At 45.8% G+C, this 27,042-nt stretch overlaps 1 protein-coding gene across 12 annotated transcripts in view; it reads left to right on the forward strand.

Moving 5' to 3' along the window:
* The window catches only part of UNC13B (unc-13 homolog B), a 237,901-nt gene extending 211,207 nt beyond the window's left edge, over positions 1-26,694 (forward strand). For 6 of the 12 annotated variants that reach the window (XM_059071640.2, XM_067039623.1, XM_067039627.1 and 3 more), the window contains 23 exons: positions 119-234; positions 581-744; positions 3,088-3,238; positions 4,908-4,976; positions 6,400-6,489; positions 6,832-6,960; positions 12,374-12,501; positions 13,144-13,229; positions 17,749-17,875; positions 18,009-18,105; positions 18,336-18,479; positions 18,803-18,880; positions 19,351-19,428; positions 19,670-19,758; positions 19,997-20,149; positions 20,277-20,400; positions 20,511-20,567; positions 20,750-20,830; positions 21,753-21,900; positions 23,418-23,474; positions 24,515-24,607; positions 24,788-24,947; positions 25,112-26,694. In XM_059071640.2, coding sequence (XP_058927623.1) covers positions 119-234; positions 581-744; positions 3,088-3,238; positions 4,908-4,976; positions 6,400-6,489; positions 6,832-6,960; positions 12,374-12,501; positions 13,144-13,229; positions 17,749-17,875; positions 18,009-18,105; positions 18,336-18,479; positions 18,803-18,880; positions 19,351-19,428; positions 19,670-19,758; positions 19,997-20,149; positions 20,277-20,400; positions 20,511-20,567; positions 20,750-20,830; positions 21,753-21,900; positions 23,418-23,474; positions 24,515-24,607; positions 24,788-24,947; positions 25,112-25,397 — 2,705 coding nt within the window. In that variant the 3' untranslated portion in view covers positions 25,398-26,694. Of the gene's footprint in view, positions 1-118; positions 235-580; positions 745-3,087; positions 3,239-4,907; positions 4,977-6,399; positions 6,490-6,831; positions 6,961-12,373; positions 12,502-13,143; positions 13,230-17,748; positions 17,876-18,008; positions 18,106-18,335; positions 18,480-18,802; positions 18,881-19,350; positions 19,429-19,669; positions 19,759-19,996; positions 20,150-20,276; positions 20,401-20,510; positions 20,568-20,749; positions 20,831-21,752; positions 21,901-23,417; positions 23,475-24,514; positions 24,608-24,787; positions 24,948-25,111 lie in introns of those variants that run through there. The other 6 variants (XM_059071641.2, XM_067039622.1, XM_067039621.1 and 3 more) reach the window with 6 other exon arrangements.
* The last annotated feature ends 348 nt before the right edge of the window (positions 26,695-27,042 follow it).

A 27,042-nucleotide genomic window follows, 5' to 3' on the forward strand; every position in this document is an offset into this window, starting at 1 on the left:
CCTATTAGGTGAACACTTGGGTCAGTGTCTCCTTTTCCTTGGGTTAAGCCAGGTTGGGGGCTGTCTATGCTGTCTGCAGTTGCATTGGTGTCAATCTCCAGTCTTCTTTCCTTCCTAGAGAAGAGGACAGACAAATCAGCCGTCTCAGGGGCTATCCGACTACAAATCAATGTGGAGATCAAGGGGGAGGAGAAGGTAGCCCCGTATCATGTGCAGTATACGTGTCTCCATGAGGTGAGCCAGCTCTTGGTAGATGGGATGCCAGAAAGCAGTGTTGGGAGGGGCCTTTGACAATAAGTAGGATTGCTAGATGGTTGAAGATCTGGAGCCTATTTTTATTTTATTCTCGGCTCACTGTGCTACCCTGATCAGCCCACATAACAGTCCCAGCCTCAGTTCTCTTTCACTAAGGTGAGAACAGCCTACTGGGGCCCCAGGAGTTACTGAGCAATGACTTGAAGGACAGAATTTCGATGGAACCCTATTCACATTCTCCTGGTCTTTACCAGCAGGGGTTTTTTTTCTCCAACATATATTTAACTCTTTAATATCAATATATATTTTACTCTGTCTTCTACAGAACCTCTTCCATTACCTCACAGACATTCAGGGCAGTGGAGGAGTCCACATCCCTGAGGCTCGAGGAGACGATGCATGGAAGGTGTACTTTGATGAGACTGCCCAAGAAATTGTGGATGAATTTGCCATGCGCTATGGCATCGAGTCCATATATCAGGCTATGACGTAAGGCTCCCCTGGGGCTCTAGAAAATGGCTACTAACCTTTGGAGTAGCTAACAATGGAGGTACTTTGACAGAGTGGACAGGTCTTCAGTGGGGTAGTATGCAGTGATTCATTGCTTTCCTCTCTGAGCTGGGTAGGATGGATCTGTGCAAAGAGAGTATATGTATAAAAGGAGTGTGTTTATCCGTAACTCAGGGAGAAGGTATTTGTCTGTCTACCCTGGAGTTCACAGGTAGGAAGAGAAAAGGGCATGGGAGGGTATACAAGGACAGACTTGCCCAAACATCACAGCCTGAGCAGACAGGGTATGTGTGCTCAGGTATATGTGTGTGACAGACAAGCTTTCATAAACTGGCCTGGGAGTCGGAAAGAGCACTGAACTGTAGGGAAAGCAGCTGTGTCTGCAGTTGAGCAAGACTCCTATAAAAGAAATTCCCACCTACTATGAGAAGAGATGTAGTCTGTGTATTGGAGAGGCTGCCATTAGAAGCAGTACTAGGAAGCTGCACAGGAAGCAGCACTAGGTAAGCAGAGGGTAGCTAGTGCCCTGGCTGTGCTTCATTCATTCTACAAACTTTTACTTAGTTCCTTCTATGTGTCATACATTGTGCCACATGCTGAGAACACAAAGATGAGTAAGATGGGGTCTCTGTGCTTGGGGAACTCAGTCTAGCAGGAGAGACAGACCAGTAAACAAACAGTTACAATATAATATAATAAGTGCTATAGTAGAAGTAATCACAGTATATTATGAGAGCATCTAAATTTTAGGGGAGGCCTGTGAAGAAAGCTGTTGAAGAGTTGACACTTGAAATACAGAAAAGAGGAAGGGTATTTCTGGTAGGGCATGTGCAGGGATGCTAAGGTGCAACAAAGTGTAGACTATTCAAAGAATTACAAGAAGTTTAGTTTAGATGGAAGAAACATGTTGAGGATTGAGGTTGGAGAATGGGCCCTCTGTCATTTTTACTCTGTTCACTCTCCCTGGATGAGCTCATTCAAGCCTATGACCTCAGTCACTACTTCTGAGCTTAGGACTCCCAGATCTTTCTCCAGACCAGATCTTTTCCTGAGTTTCAGATCCATTTTCATTTGCTTCCTGGCTATTCTCATAGGCATTGCAAACTCAACATGACCAAAATCCAAATCAACATTATCTCCACCAAATCTGTTCTTTCTATATTCCCTATTTTAGTAAATGGAACAATTTATTACATAGTTATCCAAACAGAAATTTAGGAGTCAGCCTAAACATTTCTTTCATACTAACACCATTCAATCAGTCTCTAAAACCTCTAGATTCTACCTCCTAAAAATGTTTTTAATCTATCAGTATTGCTATAGCTCAGTAATAATGATAATAATAATAACAGCAACAACAACAAACTCCTATGTACCATTTCCTTATGTGCCAGGCACTGGTCTAATTAATTTATGAATGTTAACTCATTTAATCCCCATATCATTATTATTCCCATTTTATAGATAAAAAGACTGAAGCATGAAGAAGTTTAAGTAATTTATCCAAGGTTACTGAGCACTGGAGCTGAGACTCAAACCCAAAGTCTGGCTCTAGGGTCTGTGCCCTTAACAATTTCTCTTCCATTTAGTGCTTCATTGCTTCTTTTCTGAGCAATTGCAGTAACTCTTCAATTGGTCTTTCTCTCTCAGTCCTATCTCTCTCCAAGTTTTTGTTTCTAATTTTTACCTTCAAAGTGACCTTTCTGAAAGACTAATTTGATCACAGTATGCCTTTGTTTAAAAACTTACTATAGCATCTAGGATAAACTCCTTTATTATCTGTTCTCTGTCTACTTCTCCTCTCGCATTTCATAGTATTCCTCTATCAAACACCTGAACAGTAGCCATGAGTGAGGTTTCCCAAATGAATGACTCTCTCCATGAGTATATTTGTTTTTGCAATACAGTTTCCCTTTGTTTGCACACTTCTCCACTTGATTGAGTCTTACTAATCCTTTAAGACTTGTTTCAACCATCTCTTCTTTGGGAAGCCTTTTTCTAATCCCTTCTAGCCCCCAGCCATTCTAATTTAGGTGATCTTCCTGTGTGTGTCCACAGAATTTTTGCGTAGCATGCCTTGGGTTATTGACTTACTTTCTAACACTTGCTTTCTCTGCCAGAATGTCACCTCTTTGGATTCTGGCCCTTAGTGCCAGGCCTAGCACATAGTACACGTTCATTGATGTATATTTGAGTAAATTATGAAAATCCTTGTATGCCAAGGTGATCGGAAGCTTCATACACATGAATGAGATCTTTTGATTACTTGACCTTTGCTGCAAACCCTGAAGAGTCTTTGAGGCTGAAGGTGCTGTTTTTCAGACACTTTGCATGTTTGTCATCCAAGTACATGTGTCCTGGTGTGCCAGCAGTGATGAGCACCTTACTGGCCAACATCAATGCCTACTATGCCCACACAACCGCCTCCACCAATGTCTCTGCGTCTGATCGTTTTGCAGCCTCCAACTTTGGGGTGAGTGTGATGTAAAAACATGTAACCTGATTGTTATCAGTTAACAAAGTTTGAATTTTTAGTCAGTACTGCAGAGCTGATATGCCTAAAATTCAGAGTTGCCACCTGGATAATGAACTTATTTCCTTATGGGTAGTTAGACTATACTAGTAGACTATCCTCAGACGTGGATAAGTGAGAAAAGGTGGAATAGCACCACTGTGGTTTGTGGGGTGGGGCACTACCTGGGCTCAGGGAGAACCTCTCTGGGCCAACAGCTTGGTTGAGTCACCATGTTCCTCAGTCCTGCAGGTTCACAAAGGAACCTTCTTAATATTATTCAGTCTCTCTCTGACAGATTCATACCACTTAAGTTCATATGAGACTGATGTCTAAGCAAGAATACCGGTTGCATACCTGAGCCTGTCCCTTTTCTAGTGTCTGGACAGTTTTCCTGATCCAGGGTATGCCCTTTCCTGTTGTTAAGGTACTTGTGAAGTTGAATCATTGCTCATAATGTCACCTGACGTAAGTTCAGTGTAAACTGGATGGTATATATCAGACCCATCACAAATATTACCTCTTTAGGGATAAAATTACTGATACTCCCAAATCTACTGGATCTCTGAGCCCTTTTTCTTGGTACTGACCACTTTTTTGATGTTGTTGATAGTCTTTCTATAGATTAATTAGTATCATTGATTAAGCCAGTCAAATATCTCTTCCATTCTGTCTCTCCACGTTATATATTGACTTAACTAATATCTAATGCTATATATAATATTATCAATATGTGAGTTCTAGGAGTGCTGTACCAACAGCTTACAGGAACATGATTCCACATTTAATTATACCTTTTCTATAAAAATAAGCTATTAAGTAGTATTTGTTACTTATTTTAACATTTAAAAAGTATAAACTGGGCTTCCCTGGTGGCGCAGTGGTTGAGAGTCCGCCTGCCGATGCAGGGGACACGGGTTCGTGCCCTGGTCCGGGAGGATCCCACATGCGGCGGAGCGGCTGGGCCCGTGGGCCATGGCCGCTGAGCCTGCGCGTCCGGAGCCTGCTCCGCGATGGGAGAGGCCGCAACAGTGAGAGGCCCGCGTACCGAAAAAAAAAAAAAAAGAAAAAAAAAAAAAAAAAAAAAAGTATAAACTAAGGGAAATGATATGGAATGTGGTTTAAAGAGAAATCCCCTTGTGTATCCCTGATCACCTTCCAGGTGCATCACTATTTCTCTCTCCCATCGTCACTGCTAGGCTATGTCTGTTTAACTGTTAAGAGCTATTCCAAGTTAAGCTAGGACACCACAGACACAGGAACAAGTTGGAGAATGTGTTTAGAGTTTCCTTTTATCTGACTAAGATGAGTTAGAGTCCCAAAGGGATGGAGATGCACTGGTCATCTCCTCTTGATTTGTATAGAAAACTGTTTCCCCTCCCAGAGACTTGCTTTCCTCTTGCCAGTGTGAGAAGATTCCCCAGTTTAAGTGCTAAGAGATGGAACAGGAAAGACCTATCCCATTTCTCTTTTGCATGGTTTGTTGTTCTCCTCATGGGCAAATATGGGACAGGGTATGTCCCCAGCTCAGTGTCTCCCTCTCACCCAGAGATGGTTCTCTTTTTGCTATAGTCTAGAGAGCTTGGAAATAGATTATTTCTGTTCCTCATTATTTGTTTATCACCCTCAGAAAGAGAGATTTGTAAAACTACTGGACCAACTGCACAACTCACTGAGGATTGACCTCTCCACATACAGGGTGAGTGAAGACATGGCTGTGGGGTGGGACAAAGGGTGATATCAAGATCAGTCTAGAGAGACTGTGAACCAATCATGACTATAAAGATCAAAGGCAAAGAAAATTGGTCTTTGTCATCACATCCACATATATGGCCAATGTCACTGACACCTGTGGTTCTTTAAACTCCAAGGACCGTGCAGTGTGTAAATAGTAGCAGGTGTGGCTGCTTTTATAGATAGTTGACTTTCTAACCTCACTCATGTCACTCTACCAAACTCTCTGATGACATATTCATCAAGGAGTCTCCTACGGATAATCTCTTCCAGAAAGGCCCCTTTAAAAATTAGATAATTATATTTCCTTATTGCATCTTTCCATATTCTCCTCATTTTCCAGGAGAGGTGTGAGAATCTGGCTAAGGGGAGAGAGAGTATCTTGGCTTGGGCAAGTAATTTGTAGCAGATGTCGTGTCCATTTCTAGAATGGAGTGAGGAAATAGATGTAGTAGGAGGGTGAGTGCCTAGGACAGAAAAGGGAAATGGGCAGTTTTTCCGTTCTTCCTAAGTTAGGCCTTCTTAGAATGACTTTATTACTTGCTTTAAAGTGTTGTGAATTTCCAGAACAGGCAATATATACACATTAAAAAGTAAGTATAAAAACAATCTCAAAGTCAAAAAGAAGTGAGATTTTAATTATCTGCACTTTGAGTGCCCTCCATTTGCACGAATAATGGAGAGTTGACTGTATATCTTGTATTTGGCATATAAGTAGCCATTTGAAGGTTTAAAAAAACAACCCTTAAAATGGAGAGTGGCACAGCATCATCCTTAAGCTTTCTTTGGCAGCTTCCTCTTAAAACTTCTGCCAAAGAGAATGAAGTGAGGCATGGTGGAAAGATCCTAAGGAACTCACTCCAAAAGCAGTTCCAAAAGCAGTTCTGCTCAGAGCTTTGCCGTCTGCTGGCTCCAGAATGGTAGAGTAACTGGGATCCACTATACAGAAAGTACATGTCTTTTATCCCAGTCTGGTGTGTAGCATGGCTCCACTTGTATTCCAGGATATACAGTTAGATTGTAACTTTTGAAGAACTCACTGTTTGGGTGTAAGAATCTTCACCCAAGAAAAATGTGTGTGTGTGTGTGTGTGTGTGTGTGTGTGTGTGTGTGTGTGTATGTTCATTTGTGCAAATGCTCACACGTTGCATGGGAAGTAGGGTTGGGGGTAGGTTGTGTTGCTTTCTGGGCTGGGGATTATTAACCCCTGCTTTTGGCAAGGGCCTGTGTCTGTGGAAAAGAGAGAGAGACCTGTAGTCTTACAGCTTTTTTATTCCTCTCAACTAGGGAAGATCCCAGTGGGTAGCACTTAGGGAAGCTTCTGATTTCATTGCTTTTGGCAGGGAAGGCTTTCATATTCTTCTGTTCCTTTCTTACATTTGCTTTAGAATAATTTCCCTGCTGGGAGCCCTGAGCGACTTCAGGACTTAAAGTCCACAGTGGATTTGCTGACCAGCATTACTTTCTTCAGAATGAAGGTAGGAGATGAACTGGGCTGGGCAGTGCTAGGCTGGTGACCTGGCCACAGGGACATGGAAAATAAGAATCACTGGGCACAGTATAAGGCTATAGGATTTATCACCTTTAAGCCCACATTTCCATGTATCTGTTCCTGAGTTACTTCTAAGAAGACCATGGGTCAAAGAGGATGGGCTAGGCAGTTCTCCCCATCAGCTGTCCTGACAGTTTCATCCCAGGGCAAGGTCCAGGGACCTACAGAGGGATGAAGGAATCTGGAATAATTTGGGGGCATTTCTAGGAGGAGAAACCACTCGGGTGAGCAGGACCCTGGACCCATGTTGTTTTTTATTAATTGGCAGGTGCAAGAACTGCAGAGCCCTCCAAGAGCCAGCCAGGTGGTAAAGGATTGTGTGAAGGCCTGTTTGAATTCAACATATGAGTATATCTTCAACAACTGCCATGACTTGTACAGCCGCCAGTACCAGCTGGTAAGAGGTTCGGTATCAGGTGGGGCCAACTGTCAGCCGTTCTTGGAGCCTCGGCTTCCCTTTGCTGTGGTCATGGTGGAAGGGAGCTCAGGATAAAGTCCTTGATGTTCTAGAGAGTGAGTGAATTGTGGAGGGGGACCATCTAGACCATGTGAGACATTTGTGGATGGACAGGAACCACTGGACAAGATGTGACATAACTGAGTTGCACAGAAGTGGCAACAATAAGTTTTACTTTGGTATTGAAGAAAAGTGACCTACATTTGAGCACAGTTCAGGGGGTGAGTAGGTGAATTCTTAGTCCTTCCCAGAGTCTTTGGTTTCCCCCGAGGTTAATTTTATTTTGACTCACGTGAACCCCTCTATGTTCCAGGCTCCCTTACCCTGAGATCTAAGCTACTGGCTTGTGGATGTTTAACTTTTCCCTCTGACCACTTTTCCCTGCACTGCATGGTCTTCTGAGACATACTCATTAGCTGACTATCAAGGCTAACCCTGTCCTTCAGGGAGGCTGAGCTACTTCTTCTGGTTTAGGCTGGCATCCTAACTCAGTACCTGGTGACTTTGTATGTTTTTCTAAATCCTTCCAGTGGTATCCTTTTTCTTCTTATTTCAAAGCCAGGACTTCCTTCTAGGTCTAATTACTCAGCTACAGTTGCTATTTTAGGAATGTCTTGCTGAGCACACATTTGCAGAGTAGATACCCTTCAGTCCAACAAATATGTGTTGAATGTTTGTTCTAGGCCAGGTCTGAGGAAGCATAGTGCTCCTTCAGTTAGTTCACAGTCGCATAAGCATATGTATAACTCCAACCAAAATCTGTTAGAAGGGACTTGAAAGAGAGATAAAATTGAAGGAGGAAGAAGCCACTCTTGATGAGATATTGGGAAAAGCTACATAAAACAAGGGTATTTGAGACAGACCTTGAAAGGCAGTAGGATTTGGATAGCAAATGATGGGAGGGCAGCCTAAATCTCTGGGACATTTACCCTTTGGTGAAGACATCCAATTTGTAATTCTTCCCAGGAGCGCCTTAGTAAAGACTAAAATCTTGTTCATACTCCCCCCTTGCATTGTCAAATTTGCTTTTTGTGCAGGTACTATCTTTACAACTTCCTCCTTTATTTATTTTTGGCTGCGTTGGATCTTCATTGTGGTGTGCGGGCTTCTCATTGTGGTGGCTTCTCTTGTTGCGGAGCATGGGCTCTAGGCACGTGGGCTTCAGTAGTTGTGGCTCATGGGCTCAGTAGTTGTGGCTCACAAGCTCTAGAGCACAGGCTCAGTAGTTGTGGTGCACAGGCTTTGTTGTTCCATGGCATGTGGGATCTTCCCAGACCAGGGTTCGAACCTGTGTCCCCTGCATTGGCAGGCGGCTTCTTAACCACTGCATCACCAGGCAAGTCCCACAACTTTCTCCTTTTAAGGTCTGTAAAACCTCCCACTGGTTCTCAAGTCCATGGGAGGTTTTCCTGGGGTCTTTGTTTAGCTTGCCACACTCGAGGCTCTGTCATCCATCTGGATTCTCTCTGGTTGGGGAAAGACACTGTTCTCAGCTTTTATTTTTCAAGTATGCAGCGGTCTGTCTGAATATTTGGTCTCTATTCCCTAGCATGAGATGAACCTAGACTTTGAAAGAGGCCTTACAAACCATTCAGGGAATTTCTTTAGCCTTTGTATTTTGCTAACTGTTTTTTACTTTCTCTCACTCTCATTTTCTCATTATTCATTATTTGTACTGAAGTAAACCCTTGGTATCTTTTATTTCCCTCTACTGACCTTCAGTCATTGGCTCATTCATCTATCCATTCTTTTAACAGGTGGAGCACTAGGGATGTAAAGATGATTAAGACACATTTCTGCTTTGGGGGAGCTCATTGTTTGGTGGAGGTGGGGGGCAAATTACTACATTTATTGGGTTTGGTTATTTTATTGTTACTATATTTTATTGTAGTTGTAGTTGTCTGTTACATCTATATGAGAGGTTCACAGAGAGTGCTCTGGGAGCCCAGAGAGAGGCATCTAACTGGACCAGGGGTGTCAGGGAATACTTCTAAGAAAAGGTAGAGCTCAACATAAATTTTGAGCAATGAGTATGAATTAGCTAAAGAAAGGGGCTGGGGAGGAGGGGGATACCATATAGAGGAAACGGAATGTTTAGAGACAAAGAATTGTAAATGAGTTTATTAATTTGAAGGCATATAAGCAATTTAATTATGCTAGTTACAGTGTCAGGCTTTAGAGTTCAGCTGTCTGGGGTCAAATCTTGGTTCTGCTGTTTATAGCTACATGACCTTGGTCAAGTCATGGAACCTCACTGTCCTTCAGTCTCCTCATCTGTAAAATGAAGGTGATAATAATTTCTACCCAATGGAGTTATTATGAGGATTAAATGAGATAATTCATGCAAAGTTCTTAGCAGAGTCCCTGGCATATAGTAAGCACCAAATAATTGGTGGTAGTGGTGTGGTGATGCTGCAACAGAAGGGAGTGTTTAGGTATGAGGTTGAGAGAGAGGTTGTATTCGGAAGGACCTTTATTTCAAGCTGTGGAGCTGGACTTTTTTTGAAGGGTGGACGAGTAACACTATGAGCTTCCTTCCAGAAAGATCACTGACAACTGAGTGGTAGAAGGATTGGATTGACGATCAAAGACCAGTTAGGAGATCCTTGAATGATAAGAGCCTGAGCCAGGATATTGGCAGAAAAAGTAAAAAGAAAAGATGTATTTCAGTGATATTAAGGAGGCAGAATCAACCAAATGTGGATTCTGTCCTGGTTTCTAGTAATTTCTTGGTAATGCAGGTTTATTAGGACTGTGGAGATTTGTGATGATGTATGGCATCCTACATAAAAGCCCTATTCCTGTGCTCCTGGGCAATTCCAATTTTGCTCTTATCTCAGTGGGAAATAATGTCCATTCCAGTCTGTCAGTGGTGACCTTTACTTGTCCTGTCTGGGATTTGCCATCCACCATTGTATTCCTTTGTTTCTTCCCACCCAAGGCCTTTTCTTTCTTTTTTCCCCAGCTTTACTGAGATATAATTGTCATATAATATTGTGTAAGTTTAAGGCATACGATGTGTTGATTTGATACACGTGTATATTGTGAAACGTCTACCACAATAAGGTTAGTTAACACATCCTTCACTCACATAAATACCATTTTGTTTCTGTTATGGTAAGAACATTAAAGCTTTATTCTCATGACATCTTTCAAGTATACAGTACAGTATATATTGTTATCTATAGTCATCATGCTGTACCTGTGATTCGTGGAACTTAATTCATCTTGTAATTGAAAGTTTGTACCCTTTGACCAACACCTCCCCATTTCCTCCACCCCCTCAGCCTCTGGCAACAACCTTCTCCTCTCTGTTTCTATGAGTCTGATGTTTTCAGATTCCACATATAAGTGAGATCATACAGTATATGTCTTTCTCTGTCTGACTTATTTCACTTAGCATAATGCCCTTCGGGTTCATCCATGTTGTCACAAATGGTGGGATTTCCTTCTTTTTTATGACTGAATAATATTTCACTGTGTCTACGCGCCACATTTTCTTTACCCATTTCTCTATCAATGAACACTTAGGTCATTTACATGTCTCGGCTATTGTGAATAATGCAACAATGAACATGGGAGTACAGGCATCTCTTCAGGATAGTGGTTTCATTTCCTTTGGATATATACCTAGACGTAGGATTGCTGGATCATATGGTAGTGATATTTTTAATTTTTTGAGGAACCTCCATAACGTTCTTGGTAGTAGCTATACCAACTTATATTCTCACCAACAGTGCACCAGGGATCCCTTTTCTCTACATCCTCGCCAGCATTTATCTCTTCTTTTTTTTAAAATAAATTTATTTATCTTTGGCTGCGTTGGGTCTTCGTTGCTGCACGCAGGCTTCCTCTAGTTGCAGCGATCAGGGGCTGCTCTTCGTTATGGTGTGTGGGCTTCTCATTGCAGTGGCTTCTCTTGTTGTGGAGCATGGGCTCTAGGCGCGCAGGCTTCAGTAGTTGTGGCATGAGGGATCAGTAGTTGTGGCTCACAAGCTCTAGAGTGCAGGCTCAGTAGTTGTGGCACACGGGCTTAGTTGCTCCATGACATGTGGGATCTTCCTGGACCAGGGCTCAAATCCATATCCCCTGCATTGGCAGGAGGATTCTTAAGCACTGTGCCACCAGAGAAGTCCCTCTCTTCTCTTTTTGATAATAGCTATTCTAACAGGTGTGAGGTGATATCTCATTGGGGTATTGATTTGCATTTCCCTGATGATTGGTGATGTTGAACATCTCTCCATATACTTGTTGGGCATTTGTATATTTCCTTTGGATAAATGTCTAAGTCCTCTGCCCATTTTTTAATCAGATTTTTTTTTGCTATTGAGTTGTATGAGTTCCTTATATATTAATATTTTGGGAATTAACCCCTTATCAGATACATGGTTTACAAATATTTTCCACCATTCTGTAGGTTGGCTTTTTATTTTATTGATTGTTTCTTTTGCTATGTAGAAACCTTTTAGTTTGATGTAGTCCCACTTACTGATTTTTGCTTTTGTTGTCATATCTAAAAAGTCATTGCTAAGACCAATATCAATGAGCTTTTTCCCTATGTTTTTTTCTAGGAGTTTTATGGTTTCAGGTCTTACATTTAAGTCCTTAATCCATTTTGAGTTAATTTTTGTGGGTGGTTTGAGATAGGGGTTCAATTTCATTCTTTTCCCTGTGAATATCCAGTTTACCCATTACCATTTATTGAAGAGACTATCCTTTCCCCATTGAGTATTCTTGGCTCTCCATGGTCTTTTCTTATCCAGCTAAGCAAATAACTTTCTAGATGAAATTCTTCCCCCTAATAACATTCAGGGAAGTTAAGGGAAGTTTTGCTTCACTGAAGGCTGGGCCAACCTGCATGCTAGGTCTGTTACATAGCTCCTGCAGAACTTGAAGGAGCTTTTCAGAGTTGAGATGTACATGTGTGTGGTGGGGCAGGGGGTGATATTAAAGGAGGGCCATCACTAGAAGAGAAGGACTGCCAGTGGGGGTCACATGGAACTAGACCTACTTAGACTGGAGGGGCTGCGTACTTCAACCAAGAAGTCACTATATCCATAGGTACTGGGAGAAGGAGGAATGGAGACAGGCATCTTTATGCCTGACCAAACTTGTCAGAACAGTGCCCTGGAGCTGAGGAGAGATCTTCTCAAGGACAGACTCTTTGTGTCCAAGGACCTCCCAGTGGTCACCCCTCTGATAGAACAGGTGTGGTCTTGTGGAAGACAGGCTGTAGGAGAGGAAGGGTCCCTGATTCTCAAGGAAGGGGCATGGAGTGGGGAAGAGAGAGAGGGAAGACTCTCCATATTCTACTCTGACTCTCACTGTCTATCACCATCTCCTTGGGAACAAGAATCAGGAGCTACCTCCAGAGGAACAAGGGCCCAGCATTAGGAACCTGGATTTCTGGCCCAAACTCATCACACTTGTTGTGTCAATCATAGAGGAAGATAAGAATTCCTACACACTCGTTCTGAACCAGTAAGTATCGCCTCCCTTGGCGCTGTCTGTTTGGTGGTTGGTTTGTCCATCTGTCTAACAGCCTCTTTCTTTCCTATCTCTATGTGTTTGCAGTGCCACCTCTTCCTCCTGTTCGTCCATCTGTCCCTCTGTCCCTTGTATCTGTCTGGGTAACTGTTTCTGGAGACAGGTGTGGAAACATAATGGGGGGCCCTGCCCAGACTGAGCCAGCCTCCCTCAAGTGAGAGACCTCTGGGAATGGCTGCCATAGGAGTCCCAGGGGATCCAGAGAGCATGTGTGTATATGTCTGTCTGCTATGAATAAAGTGGGCCTTCTTATACCCACCTCCTTGCCCTTTCTCCTCCTGCTTATTTAGCCTGGGCCTGTCTTCCAACCTCAACACTTCTCCTCTTGGCCACAATTCCCTGCCTTCTAGGCATCATCTCCCCTAGGGCCACCTTGCCTGAGGGGATCCTCTGCCCCCACTTGTCCTACCACTGGCCCCTGGGTTCCTTTTCTGCAGTTGGAACCTAGTAGCCCTGTTTCCTAGGCTTCTCCTCTCTTCGATCTGACCTCCAAGAACTAGGCATGTTAGCCTTGGAATCAATCAAATCAAATGGCTCTTGCCATGTTCTCTGACTGTGGCTTCTTCCATCATCCAGGTTTCCTCAGGAGTTGAATGTGGGAAAAGTCAGCGCAGAAGTGATGTGGCAACTCTTTGCCCAAGACATGAAATATGCACTGGAGGGTAAGGGTGTGCCCAAGGCCGTGGGCTACAGACTCCTAGTCCAAGCACCTTGTTTGCTGTCCCTTTCTTCTCCCAGACAACTACAAGTTCTGGGTGAATAATACAGTGAGAAACTAGAGTGATTTTATGCATGGTGGGTGATAGGCCTCAGGAGGCGCTGGGTAGGCAAAGCTTCAGCCAAAGGAATAATGGAAATTGCTGTGTGGATGTAGGTTCCTCCTTCCAGCTTTAGAGCAAGTGCCTATTTAAAACTTTCCCAGTCCAGAGATCAACCCTTCCCATGCTGGGTGTTCTCAAGTGGCCCACTCACTAGAGAATGGTCTTATGAAACTTATCTTTACAGTTTTACAGAATCTCAGAACCTTAAATACATAGATAGGTAAGGATTATTTTCTCATGCTGTAGACTGCCTGGCCTGACTTTCCTTGCAAGTTGTTCTGGTTTGGTGTGACAAAGCCAGAAAGATACTTCTTCCCTCACTTCTCCTATAGAACAGGGTCACAGACCAATTTTTACTCATCTTGTTCATTCAGCTTATTCTTTTATTCATTTCCCACTTTGGTCCACAAAGATATCACTCCCTACCTGTATCAGACCTTCCCATTTATACCCATCTGTGCTCACTTATTTAGCTGCATTTCCTGTCTGTTTATATATGTTAAAACATATATATGTTTATATATGAATAAACATATATATGTTTAAAACAAACACAAAAGGTTTGAACTGCTTCAAGAGAAAGAACTAATGTTGACCTGGTTTCAAATCTCAGTTTAACCACCTACTCAACAGTGTGGTCTTAGACTGAGATACTTAACTTTTGTGAGCTCCCATTTTCTCATCTGTAAAATGGGAGTGATGATAGCATCTATTTCATTGAGCTAATGAAGTAACTGAGATGTATGTGACATACTTAGCATACTGCCTGGCACTTATTAAAGGCTGATGAGCAGAGATGTAGTGTTAACAAAGTAGTATTTTTATAAGATTTTTACCTCAATGGAAAATGGGGGCAGATGGAACAGGGAGAGACTGGAAGCAGAGTGCAGATAATGTAATCATTTAGGGCTGAGGGGATGGGGCTGGGATTAGAGCAGAAGAATTAGAGGAAAAATGCGATTTGATAGACATTGGAAGGAAGTTGTGACAGGGCTTAGTGATTGTCAGAATGGTGGAGGGCAAGAGAAAGGGAGACCTGTTTAATAAAAGGATAGTGTTGACTCCAACTGTGAAAATGCTATCATTCACCCAGTATTTTTAAAGTCAACTTTATTGAGGTGTAATATACATACAATAAAATAAAAACACTTTTAAGAGTACAATTTGATGAGTTTTGACAAATAAGTACACCTGTGTAACTACTGTCCCAATTAAAATATAAACAGAAAGTTTCTTTATGCCCCATTGCAGTAGATCCCCACCCCATTCACCAAGTGTATTGAGTATTTTCTTTGTGCCACGCGCTGTGCTGGTTGAGATGAGTGAGGCATAGCCCCAGCCCTTGAGAAGCTCCCAGATCAGTCAAGACAACAGACCTATAAACTGGCAGTTACAATTCAAAGTTGTTAAGTGCTACCAAAAGAATAAGCATAGGGTGCTGAGAGGAGACCCATGTAACCTGGACCTGGTAGGAGGAGCACCTAGGAAGGCTTTCTGGAGGAGGTGATGTACAAACTGACAACTGAAGGATGATAAAACTTAGCTGGTGGGGAGGGAGGGCATTAGTGACAGGGAAGGGAGAGACAGGCATTTTTTTTTTTTTTTTTTTTTTTTTTTTGGTTTTTTTGTGGTACGCGGGCCTCTCACTGTTGTGGCCTCTCCCGTTGCGGAGCACAGGCTCCGGACGCACAGGCTCAGCGGCCATGGCTCACGGGCCCAGCCGCTCCGCGGCATGTGGGATCTTCCCGGACCGGGGCACGAACCCGTGTCCCCTGCATCGGCAGGCGGATTCTCAACCACTGCGCCACCAGGGAAGCCCGAGAGACAGGCATTTTAGGCAGAGGATACAGTATGTTCAGAGATCTGGGGTCTAGACAGAGCTGGCATGCTTGGGGAACTGGAAGCAGTAGTTCAGTGTGACGAGCACTTTAGAGTGTAGGGGAAGAGAGGAGTGAGAGGTGAAGATAGAGAAGTAGGACAGAGCTAGATCATACAGGAGGTTTTAAGCCATGTTTAGGATTTTGGACTCTACCCTGAGGCAGTTGAGAGGCATTGAACAACAATCGCATGTTAAGAAAGGGATTAACATAACTAGATTTTTAATATAGAAAGGCCACTCACTCTGGCTACAGTATGGAGAATAGGTTGGAGGAGGAAAGACCAGTTTGGAGAATATTGTGGTAATCCAGGTTAGGGAAGGTGGTAATGAGACCTAGACAGGTAAAAGTGTAACTAGAAGGAAATGGATAAATTCCAGAGAAGTTTTGGAGATGAAATCAATAGCGATTGGTGAGTTAACTGGATGTGAATAAAGAGAAAGAAGGAAGACTTGAGGATGATGCTCAGCATTGAACAAGAGGGTAAGATTAGTGTGTATACTCTGTTCAGCTTCAGCTGGAGATGTTAAAATGTCAAAAGGTGGTGACTGGATTTAAACCCAGGCAAAGTGAGATGTTCCATCAAAGCCTTGTGTAGACATTACCAGAACCGGGGAGATACCAGCAAGCTGGAAAGTTGAAATCATGAGGTTGAAAGAACTCTCCAAGGATAAAACATGAATGGAGGGAGGATTGTGGCAGTCACGGGCAGGAGAAAGTTTAGATACCCTTCTGCCGCTTTTGACAGGTTAACCACGCCCTGATCACCACACCCCACCATCAACAACCTCAAGCAACTACTGGAGCATGACTCCATGGGAGTCTAACTATTGTTAGAATAGTTTAAAGTGCGCCCAGTGTTTCAGCAATCATCCTCTTAGTTTTTGTACCACGGAAGTTAATTAGAAATTGGGGATTTGGACCAGAGTACAGATGATGGGTTGACAGAGAAAGTGAGAATTCTCTGTAAATACAGTAACTTGACGGTCCCTAGAAGAAAGCAGTTAGGGAGCTCTGGAGTGATGGAGCAGCACTGCTTCACTTCTAGTGGGTTGTTGAACAGGAAGGAGGAAGGGCCTTCCTGGTGGTACCTTTTTACGTTTCTACGTTCTTGGCCTGGTTTAAGGTCAGCAGGGTGGGAGAGAAGGGGCAAGCCCTGAGAGAGTCTCTCTGATGTCCCTGAGTTTTTCACTTTCTTTATTGTTCATTGGTGTCTCTGCTCTGTCACAAGCATCCACTGTCACTCATATACGAACAGTCCTCTTTCTGGGTGGTAAGAACTTTTAGTTGTTTTCCCTCTACCTCTAGTCTTACTCCTGTCTCCTCTTCTCTTGCTCACTGCTTCATAGAAGAGACTGCAAATGCAACTTTGGGTTGAGATGGTGCTGCCTACAATGCCAGGAGATGAAACTCCTGGGACAAGGGAGCCTTTTGAGGCTGAATCCCGGGCTCCCGTTTCCTCCTTGAGTGTCTGCTGTACTAATTCACAAGGGCCAGCTGCCCCAAACTGGCTGTTCTGTCTTGACATGGAGGAGCATCACCCATGGCAACTCTGAGTTGAGCAGTAGAGTTCCCAAGGACAATGATCTTCCCTTCTCTGTTGCTCAGTACTCTCCCCAGTTTGCTTGCTTTCACCATTGTTATATGTAAGCACACAGTTGGCTTTTATTGTTCAAATTAATGCTTCATCTCTAAAGGGGGTAGATGAAGAAAGCCTGTGGTTGTGGCCAGTGCTAGACTCTCTGGGCAATCTGTGGGTGATCTTTATCCTAGATTTCCCAGAAGGCTCTGCAGATTCAGCTATATAACCTTTCAAGTCCATAAGCATCCCATTTTCTGTAGCAGGATGGCCCTTTCATCTGGCTGTTTCCAAACTGACTTATTTGCATACTTCTTTGAGAGTTCATTTTTCAGTGTCCCAGCTCTGCTCTGGGACCCTTCAGTTTACTTCAAGATTCTGTTACACCATGGCTGCTCAACTGCTCATTCTGTCAGCTCAGGCCCATTTTGGTTTTCCCTGTGTCTTTGTGGTTGTTAGTGACCCATTTATGTCATATACGACTGCTCATCTCATTTAAATCCATCTGAGGAAATGGCTCAGGTACTAGGACCAGAAAAGCCCTGGAAAACTGTCATGTCTCTCCAGTCCTGGGCAATTTCCCCACTCATCAGCCTTAGCACCTACATCCTTTTCTCCTCTTCTTCACCAGAGGCCAGTACCTCACTTGCACTTCCAAAAGCCAGCACAGGAAGACTGTGGGCCTTATCTGGGTGTCTGGCTTAGTCTCTAAAGAAAGATCGGGGCCAGGCTTTCAGCAGAGTACCCACTGTTAGAGGGAGATGGCTGTGAGGAGGTGCTTGGGAGTCACCCTTGTTCTCAGACATTTGATAGAGCCATCTGACTAGATCTGCCACCTTGGGAAAGCTCAGAAACCATGGCCTCTACTGCCAGGACCTGACCCAGCCTTCCTCCCCACCACTAGAGCACGAGAAAGACCGGCTGTGTAAGAGTGCTGACTACATGAACCTGCACTTCAAGGTGAAGTGGCTCCACAATGAATACGTGCGGGATCTGCCTGCCCTCCAGGGGCAGGTGCCTGAGTACCCAGCGTGAGTCATCATGTGGGGGCTGCAGAGGGAAGAGGGGCGCTTAGGGGTTGGACAAGGCCAGTATCCTTACAGTCAGGTACATGGTATATGCCAACCACTAGCTCCAACCCCCAATTTTCCTGCCTGGCTGCAGGTGGTTTGAGCAGTTTGTCCTACAGTGGCTGGATGAGAATGAAGATGTGTCCCTGGAATTTCTGCATGGGGCCTTGGAACGAGATAAGAAGGATGGGGTAAGTTGGGGGCTTGGGCTTCACAGGGGTCAGGCCAGGTCTCCCAGCAATTAGCTATCAGCAGAAGTTCCTGGGCTCTAGACAGGATGGCTGTCCCTGCCTTGTGGAGTCCGTAAGGAGGGCTGTCGAGGGCCGCTGAGCCACCCTTGCTAGGCAGAGAGCCCTTTAGAACCTTACAGACTTGGGAAAAGGTAGCAGCTGAAGATGACCCTGTGTGTGGCCTTCCTTAGTTCCAGCAGACATCAGAGCACGCACTCTTTTCCTGCTCTGTGGTGGACGTCTTCACACAGCTCAATCAGAGCTTTGAGATCATCCGGAAGTTGGAATGCCCAGACCCCAACATCCTTGCCCACTACATGAGGAGATTTGCTAAGGTGACCATGACCTTCCCTACCCCTCCCCTCTTACCTCCATCACACTCACACCCTAGCCACAGGCCTGAGCTCAACCCCTCTTTGTGATGGCCTTTGGGTTAAGCCTGGCGTTACCCCATTCTCCTTTACTTGAGTCTGGGGCAGACAGGTGGGTTTGTTTCAGTGCTCTTCTGGGGTTGAGAGGGAGATTTGTCCCTTACTTTGACATTCCCCTTTGCATACCTCTTGTTAACTGTTCTGGGATGAGAAGTACAACCTCAGGTAAGATCCTTGTGGGTAGAGCTAAGGGTTCCCTCTCCTTTCCTTTTCTCCTCTTTTCTCAGACCATCGGGAAGGTGCTGATGGAATATGCAGACATCTTATCAAAGAACTTCCCAGCTTATTGTACAAAGGAGAAAATGGTGAGGGTTAGGCTTTTTGCTTTTGAAGCTCTCCTCAGAGCTAAGTGTGGGGTGATTCTCCTGATTTGTGATTCCCAGCAGGGCTGTGCTTGAGATTATGCCACAAAATAATAAGAACCTGATGAGGAGTTCCTTTGTGCCTCCATTTGGTAGTTTATTCTCTACTGAGCTAGGCCTTTGCTTAGTCTTTCTTTCTTTCATTTTAATACATTCAGAGAGTTATAAAGGGTAATCCCATGAACACCTGGGGCCCACCACTCAGCTTAAAAGCAGAAACATTTGCTTCTAGTCTTCATTCAAGGAGAGCTGTCTGCATTGGTTCCAGATCTCAGTGCTTAGGGACAGACACATGTAATATGTGTTGTAAATTCCCTGTGGCTTTTGGAGTAATGTGAGAGAGGGAGGGACTCTAGACTGATGAGTTCTGTGCTGAATGGAGCCAAACTCAACACCTCCCTCTGTCCCCAAAGCCTTGCATCCTGATGAACAACATGCAGCAACTGAGGGTCCAGCTGGAAAAAATGTTTGAGGCCATGGGAGGCAAGGAGGTAAGTCTTAAGGTATGGGGTTGCTGCACTTTGCCTTTGTTCCTGAGCTCCCTGGCCACAGAACTCTACTCTGTCCTGACTGGGTATAGACCAGGAGTTTAGCTTGGGGTCTGGAGTGGTTTGAGCTGAGACATTTGAGTAGGCATTGGGGTAGAGACCGTAGGAGGGAGGAGTGGGGGCACAGGAAGGGAAGAAAGCATAAGAGAACCAGCTTAGCCAAGCCTGCCTCCTGTGGATACAGTTGGACCCTGAAGCTGCAGACAGTCTGAAGGAGCTGCAGGTGAAACTGAATACGGTTCTGGATGAGCTCAGCATGGTGTTTGGAAACAGGTCGGTGGCCCCAGAACACATGCCCTCAGAGCCAGGTGTGGTGCCTGGCCAATCCCAGATCCCCTGCCCCACACTCATCCATCCAGCTGCACATATGTGGATCTTCCCCCTCCTCCTGCTGGCTGTCCCTGTTGGAGCTACACCATGAGTATGCTGGAGTGGGACCAAATAGCTGGTGCTGCTTTAGGGACAGTGTGCTTTTGGGGCAGGGAGGGCTGCACTGTGGGCACATGTGTAGTTTCCAGGTGCGGATTGATGAGTGTGTTCAACAAATGGCTGACATCCTGGGCCAGGTGCGGGGCCCAGGGAATGCATCCCCCAGCGCCCGGGCCTCAGTGACTCAAGATGCAGATAGTGTGCTCCGGCCCCTCATGGACTTCCTGGATGGCAAGTGAGTACAGCACTGAGGACTGTCCTGTAGGGACGAACAGGGCAGAAGCAGTCAGACAGAGGAGCCTCTCAGGGAGGGGGAGCTCTCAAGCATTCACCCCATCCTTACCTGTTGCCTGGTCCTGCAGCCTCACACTTTTTGCCACTGTGTGTGAGAAGACGGTCCTGAAGCGGGTACTGAAGGAGCTCTGGCGGGTGGTAATGAATACAATGGAGAGGATGATTGTTCTGCCCCCACTTACTGACCAGACGGTAAGGACACCTCCCTTCCACTTCATCCTGCTGTGTCTCCCTAAACTTGCTCCATGCTTCCTGATTGAGTTTGGAGTTCTCTGCTTTTGACTGATTCTCTCTCTGTCCAGGGCACCCAGTTGATCTTCACTGCTGCCAAGGAGCTGAGCCACCTTTCCAAACTCAAGGTACTCTGGATGTGTGGGGTCCTTCTGAGGCTGGGGGTTTCCTGGAAGGAAGGAAATTTGAGCTTTGAAGACTGAAGCAGAGGGGAAGGAGAGGAACATGTAGCTGTGGCTGACAGGTGGGGGAAAGACTTTGATGACAGTCATAAGCTGTCCTGATGCTGTTGCTTTCTCTGGGGTTCTAGGACCACATGGTGCGAGAGGAAACCCGGAGTCTCACTCCAAAGCAGTGTGCTGTCCTTGACCTCGCCCTGGACACCATCAAGGTGGAGACCTCCCCCTCCTCCAGACAATCTTACTACCACACCCTCTTGGTCCTGGCATTCCATTCTGCCAGATTAGGTGTCCCTTGGGCTCTTGCCACCCCACATCCAGAAGAGAGTGATTTCTGTGTCCATATCTTTCTCTGCTATTCCATACTCCTTCTGGGGACCAACCAAAAAGGTACCTCCTGTGGGTCTCAGGTGAATCGCCATGGACCTAGAACATTATTCTTAGGTTCTGTGGACAGTTTAGTTCATTTTGTACCTCATTGTCATTCATGAATATTTCCCACTGGGAATTAATCTTCCAGATCCTAATACCTGACATCTGGCTGACCTCTTCACTTATGTTTAAAATCATTTGGGTTTCAAAGGACTTTTTTTCCTATTACACATTCATTTATTCAACCAGGCAACATGTGTTCTGGGCACTATACACTATGAAGGATGCAGAGAGAATCAGATATGGTTCTTAACATCAAGATACTTATAACCTGGTAAAGTGACAAATAAGGCAGGTACGTGTGGGCTGTGATTTAGGGCACTTCGGAGAGGTATGTCATAGGTATAAAGTGCTCTAAGGGTTCCCAGGGGTAAAGCAACACTTCTGACTACTCTCTTCCTGAAATGTTTCTGTCGCATATCTTTGTCCAGATAGATTCATCCTTCAAGCATCACGTCCAGAAACGTGGCCATCCCTTACCACTCCTGCCAGATATTCAAATAATACTCTTCACTTGAGAGACTATGACTCTGGCTCTGTGTGGTATTCCTGATATTGTTGTTTATTGAATGCCTCACCACCCTCTTCCAGCATCTTCACTGAGCCTCTGCTCAGATGTCATTTCTCTGAGTTACGTTGTTGGAGAGCTGCCTCTCTAAGGGGATGAGGCAGTAGCAGTTAGCAGTTATTCTTGTCTTTCAGCAATACTTTCATGCAGGAGGCAATGGGCTGAAGAAAACCTTCCTGGAGAAGAGCCCAGATCTGCAGTCCCTACGCTATGCCCTGTCTCTGTACACACAGACCACAGACACACTCATCAAGACCTTTGTGCGCTCACAGATTGCCCAGGGTAAGGCCTAAGGGCTTTGGGTCCCCACCTCCCCTCCCTGACACATCTCTGTCCCTAGGTAGGGAGTTAGTATCCTGTAGTCCTCAGGGAGGATCCAAGTACTTCTTCAGAAAGCCCTTCAAACTCAGACACCAGGATTTCTTGATGGATCCCAGTACTTAACCCCACCCCACACTCATACCAGATAGGAGAATCACAGAGACCTGGGACATGTGCCTGAGCTTTCTTTTCCCAGACATCATCTGGCCAGTGCATGTGTGTTGAGCTCAAGGAGTATACCCTGTTTGGTAGGAAAAATCTGTGAGGAAGCCTTGAGAATGAGTGGTTGAGACACTCATGAAGACTCATAGCTTTGGAAGCCTAAGTTGGAAGCTGTCCAGGGGAGAGAAAGCAAAAGACTTTCCAGATTCCTCAGTGTGGGTGAGGAGAAGAATAAGAAAGGCAAACCACGGGAGCAGTTGAAGGGAGGGTGCAGATCATGGGGCTCTGCAGAGCTGAGACTCTGGCCTCATGGGTGATGCTAGTGCACAGGGAACCCAGGCAGCTGATTTTCTCCCAGTGACTTCCAGTTCTCAGAACCCCTCCCTGCCTCCAGGCAGGCCCATTCATAACAAAACACACCTGCCTAGACATGGCTCAGACGGAAATTCTGACCCTCACCCTGGGAAGGTCCTCCTGGAAAGGACCTTCAAGGCTCAGTTGTTGTTGCTCCTTCCAGGGAAACCTGGTCATGCTGCCTGGAGGAGTGAACCTGGTGGAGGGGGGACTGGGAAGGCTTAGGCCTTACTGAGCTGTGGATCTGGAGCACAGAGCTGACCCAGAGGGGAAGAGGGGTCTAAGCAGTTAGAATAGAGTTGATGGAAGGTGAAAAATACAAGGGACCTGCAGTACTGCTCCATTTTCCACGTATGTTCTTATTTCAAGTCCAGAGTGAGAAGAAGACAAAGCAAAAGAAGTTATGAGCCTTGCTCAAGGAGACGGGGATCTTCCACAGAGCTGAGTACATGTAAAGGCCTGTAACATCAGGGAGGATAGGAGTTAATCCAAAAGGCCTTTTGGAAACATTGAGCTTTAAGCTAGATATAAAAATGAGGAGAGGCTGGAATGGGCACACATGAAGTAACAGCAGGCAGGGGTGGTGACTGCAGGGAGGATGCAACTGTGAATGTATGTTTTCTACCCACTGCTTTATCATTTAAGGGCCTAGGAAATTAGAGCCTACAACTTTCTCTTTTGTGCCCTGTGGGCAAAAAACCCTTCTCAGAACCCTTCTCTCTGTATGTTCTACTGCTTCCATCCATGATTTGGTTGATCTTCAAACTGTTAAGTATAATTTGGAGCATTCAAGCATTGACCCCAGTTCTTTGACCTCTCTCTCTCCACCCTACCCCATCTCTGTGCTCCCTCAGAATATGTGTAGAGCTGCTCTGAATGGCTGTTCACTCCTTAGACCTCTAACTGATTCTTCTTTCTCTGTCCTACTGCTGCTACCTCTTGACTTGCCTGTCCTCACTCAGTGCATGATGGGAAAGGTATTAGGTTTACTGCTAATGAGGACATTCAGCCAGAAAACGGTACGTTATATACCATGCAGATGTGAATCTAATATGGGCTCATACTGTCCCCTGTGAACTAGAATGAGCTGCTCATGTTGGGGCTGGGGGAACCAGGTGTCAAAGTTCAGAGGCTCTATCCCAAGTTTCAGAGATGGGCAGTGTATTCATGCAGTCTGAGACAGGGTTAACAATAGCCGTCCTCAGAATTCCCCCACCCCTCCATCAAGGACAAAGAAGTTTTATCTGGGGTGTAGGGTACTGGTATTTTCCCAAAATAGAGTGAGCCCTCTGCTGAGGGGAGGCTGAAAATTGGCCAGAGGGACTGAGGAGCTGTTTGCAGAGAGGTCCAGGTTTGAGTAGGAAAAAGTCATTCTGTATGGGGCAGCCTCCCAAGAAGGGGCCTCCGCAGGCGGGAAGGTGCTGTTTTTGGCTAGATGGGACCCGCATTGTTCTGCTGAGACACAATGGGGTGGACATAACTCTCAGACAAAAATACAGGGTGGGGCTTACCTGGTGGTGCAGTGGTTGGGAGTCCGCCTGCCGATGCAGGGGACACGGGTTCGTGCCCCGGTCCGGGAGGATCCCACGTGCTGCGGAGTGGCTGGGCCCGTGGGCCATGGCTGCTGGGCCTGCGCGTCCGGAGCCTGTGCTCCACAACGGGAGGGGCCCCAACAGTGAGAGCCCCACGTACTGCTAAAAAAAAAAAAAAAAAAAAAAAATACAGGGTGGCAGCACTGTCCTTTCCCAGCATCTTTCAATGAAAAATTCTGCAGGCTAGGAGAGGTTTGGGGAACCTGAGAGATTCCAGGTGCAGTTTTGGAAGAGGTTTCGCCTAAGATGTTGTCACTCTGATTTGTATTTTAATACATAGTCTCATTCTTTATCCCTGTTCTTTTCCTTCTCCCATTACTTACTTCCCCATAGCTTCTGTGGGTGATTACTTCTTGCTTTAGGATGTAGGATAGTAGCCTCCCAACTCCACGGTTATACCCAGAATAATTAGGCCTAAAGTCTTAAAGTTCTCCAATGGGGGAATCATCTGTCCGTCTGTCCCTCAGGGTCCGGTGTGGATGATCCTGTGGGAGAAGTCTCTATTCAGGTGGACTTGTTTACACATCCTGGAACTGGGGAGCACAAGGTCACAGTGAAAGGTGAGTGGCATGGACTTACAGACCTCAGACCTTTTCTTGCCCAGTGGCCTTATCAGTCAAAGGCAGGGACTGCTTATTCCAGCCTTTCAGCTTAGCTCTCCTCCAAGGGGAATGCCACCCGGGACTCAAGAACTGGGAATGCTTGATGGGATCTCTCACAGGTTTCCCATGTTTGTGCAGTGGTGGCTGCCAATGACCTCAAGTGGCAGACAGCCGGTATGTTCCGGCCCTTTGTGGAAGTAACCATGGTTGGCCCTCACCAAAGTGATAAGAAGAGGAAGTTCACAACCAAGTCAAAAAGCAACAACTGGGCCCCCAAGTACAATGAGACATTTCACTTGTAAGTTATGGGATGGGGGCCTGAAGGACTCTGGGATGGGGATGATCTGGGGCATAAGAATTGAGAGGGGAGAGAAGGGATGGGCTGGATGGCAGCTGGGGTGAATTCATTTGAGGACGCCCTCAGCTCTGGTCTTCCACCTTCCATCTACCCTGTGCTCACAGCCTCCTGGGAAATGAAGAGGGGCCAGAAGCCTATGAGTTGCAAATATGTGTGAAGGATTACTGCTTTGCCCGGGAGGATCGTGTTCTGGGGCTGGCCGTGATGCCTCTGAGGGACGTGGCAGCCAAGGGCAGCTGTGCCTGTTGGTGCCCCTTGGGCCGGAAGATCCACATGGATGAGACAGGCATGACCATTCTCCGGATTCTGTCTCAGAGGAGCAATGACGAAGTGGCCCGAGAGTTTGTGAAGCTCAAATCAGAGTCTCGTTCCATGGAGGAGGGGAGCTGAGCACCTAGGCTCCTGTGCCAACCAGATGGCACCAGTTCCACAAGTCAGGGCTAATGGGAGTTACTGTGTATCTTAGGGTCCTCGTACTCAAGCGGCTGACTCATTCTGTTAAGGACGTTTAAGGAAAAGTTTGGAGTGGTGCGAGTATGGCTTTGCACAGAAAGGGTCATGAGTCCCTGACCAGCAGGTCTGTGATGTTGGGAGCTGGGCTGTGGGGGTTACCAGGCAGGGAGATTTTCCACAGAGGGGCAGACGTTTCTGAGAGTGTCAGCCATTCTTCGCAGAGTTTCTTCCACTCCCACACCCCTTCTCTACCCCTCTCCATACCACACCTTATCCAGTTAGATCCGTACATACCAATCATTAGAAGAACAAGTTTAGAGGGCCTGGAGCTTGTGCCTAATTAGGTAAGTAATCATTTGAGTCTACAAGTATTGCCAAGCCCTGTGGTCTGGATTGGAGTATGGCCAGGGCAGGAGCACACAGAACAGAATTCAGCCTGTCCCTTGAGCAGAATCTACTGGTGTAGAGTAGCTCAAGTGAGTACAAGGCATTGAAACTGAACCAGAAACCTTTCAGAAATGAGCTCTGCTAATTCCTTGCCCAGATTATCTGTCATGAGTAGAACCAGGTTCCCATCGTGCTTCAGAGCCCTGAGCAGAATTTCTTTGGAACCCAAGCACCAGGGGCCACCTGCCCAGGAGTCCCCCTACATCACTCCTTTAGGAAGAGGAGTGATGCTTCAGAACATGAGATGCTCTTCTTAAGTGTATGCACCTGAGAGCTAGTTGAAGGATCCAGGAGAGAGGACTGTATTTTCTTCGTGAATAAGCCCTGAACAAAGCCAAAAGTTGTGGAAATCAATCTAGAAAGAGTCCTCTTCACCTATGGTCACTGCCTTCTGGCAGTCCTCCCCCTTGCAGAAAGAATCCAGCCTTTGTCCTCACTCCCTTTCATCTAGGTCAGCTGCAGTTCCCCTCATAGACGTTCAACCCTACAGAAGGAATTTGGACTGTGATTCCTCTGTACCGGCTGGATGAAGGGGGGCCCTCAACACTCCCTGGGAGGTCAGAGACAAACTTTTTCCAGAAGGTCATGTGGACTTCCCAGGCCCCTTGCTCAGAGAAGGGCCTTCTATAACCTCAGTAGCAGCCTCTTGGACTTCCTGAGGACTCTGCATTATCCATTGGCCATTACATGAATAAGAAACTAGGAATCTTTGCTGTTTTAAATTATTGTATGTGCCATTGTTACAAGAGATTATTGGCTAGTCTGTAATAAATTATCTTATAGCAGCCTTTGGGGTCTGATAATTCTGTTAAAGTGTGGAAAGCTGTAGAAATGACTTCCTTATATAATGATAGGTTTTAGACAAGTGGTCCCTTCCTGCTCTCCACCCGCCACCGCGCACCCCCAAGTGGTGGAGGCTCAAACCGCTGGGGGAGAGGGGGCAGATTTCTGAGAAAGGGGACGTGGTTGGAGGCGGGCTTGGGGAGGAGGGGCGTGGCCGGAGGCGGGGCTCTACTCTGGCCGGATCGTGTGGCTCCGGGGCACCTGCGCACAAAGGTGCGTTAAGATGGCGGTCGCTGGAGTTGGTGGCTGCGGAGCGATGGTGAGTAAGAGGCTCCCGAAGGTGGCGCCCGAG

The sequence above is a fragment of the Kogia breviceps genome, chromosome 8 (genome assembly GCF_026419965.1).
Source record: "Kogia breviceps isolate mKogBre1 chromosome 8, mKogBre1 haplotype 1, whole genome shotgun sequence".
NCBI lineage: Eukaryota > Metazoa > Chordata > Mammalia > Artiodactyla > Physeteridae > Kogia > Kogia breviceps.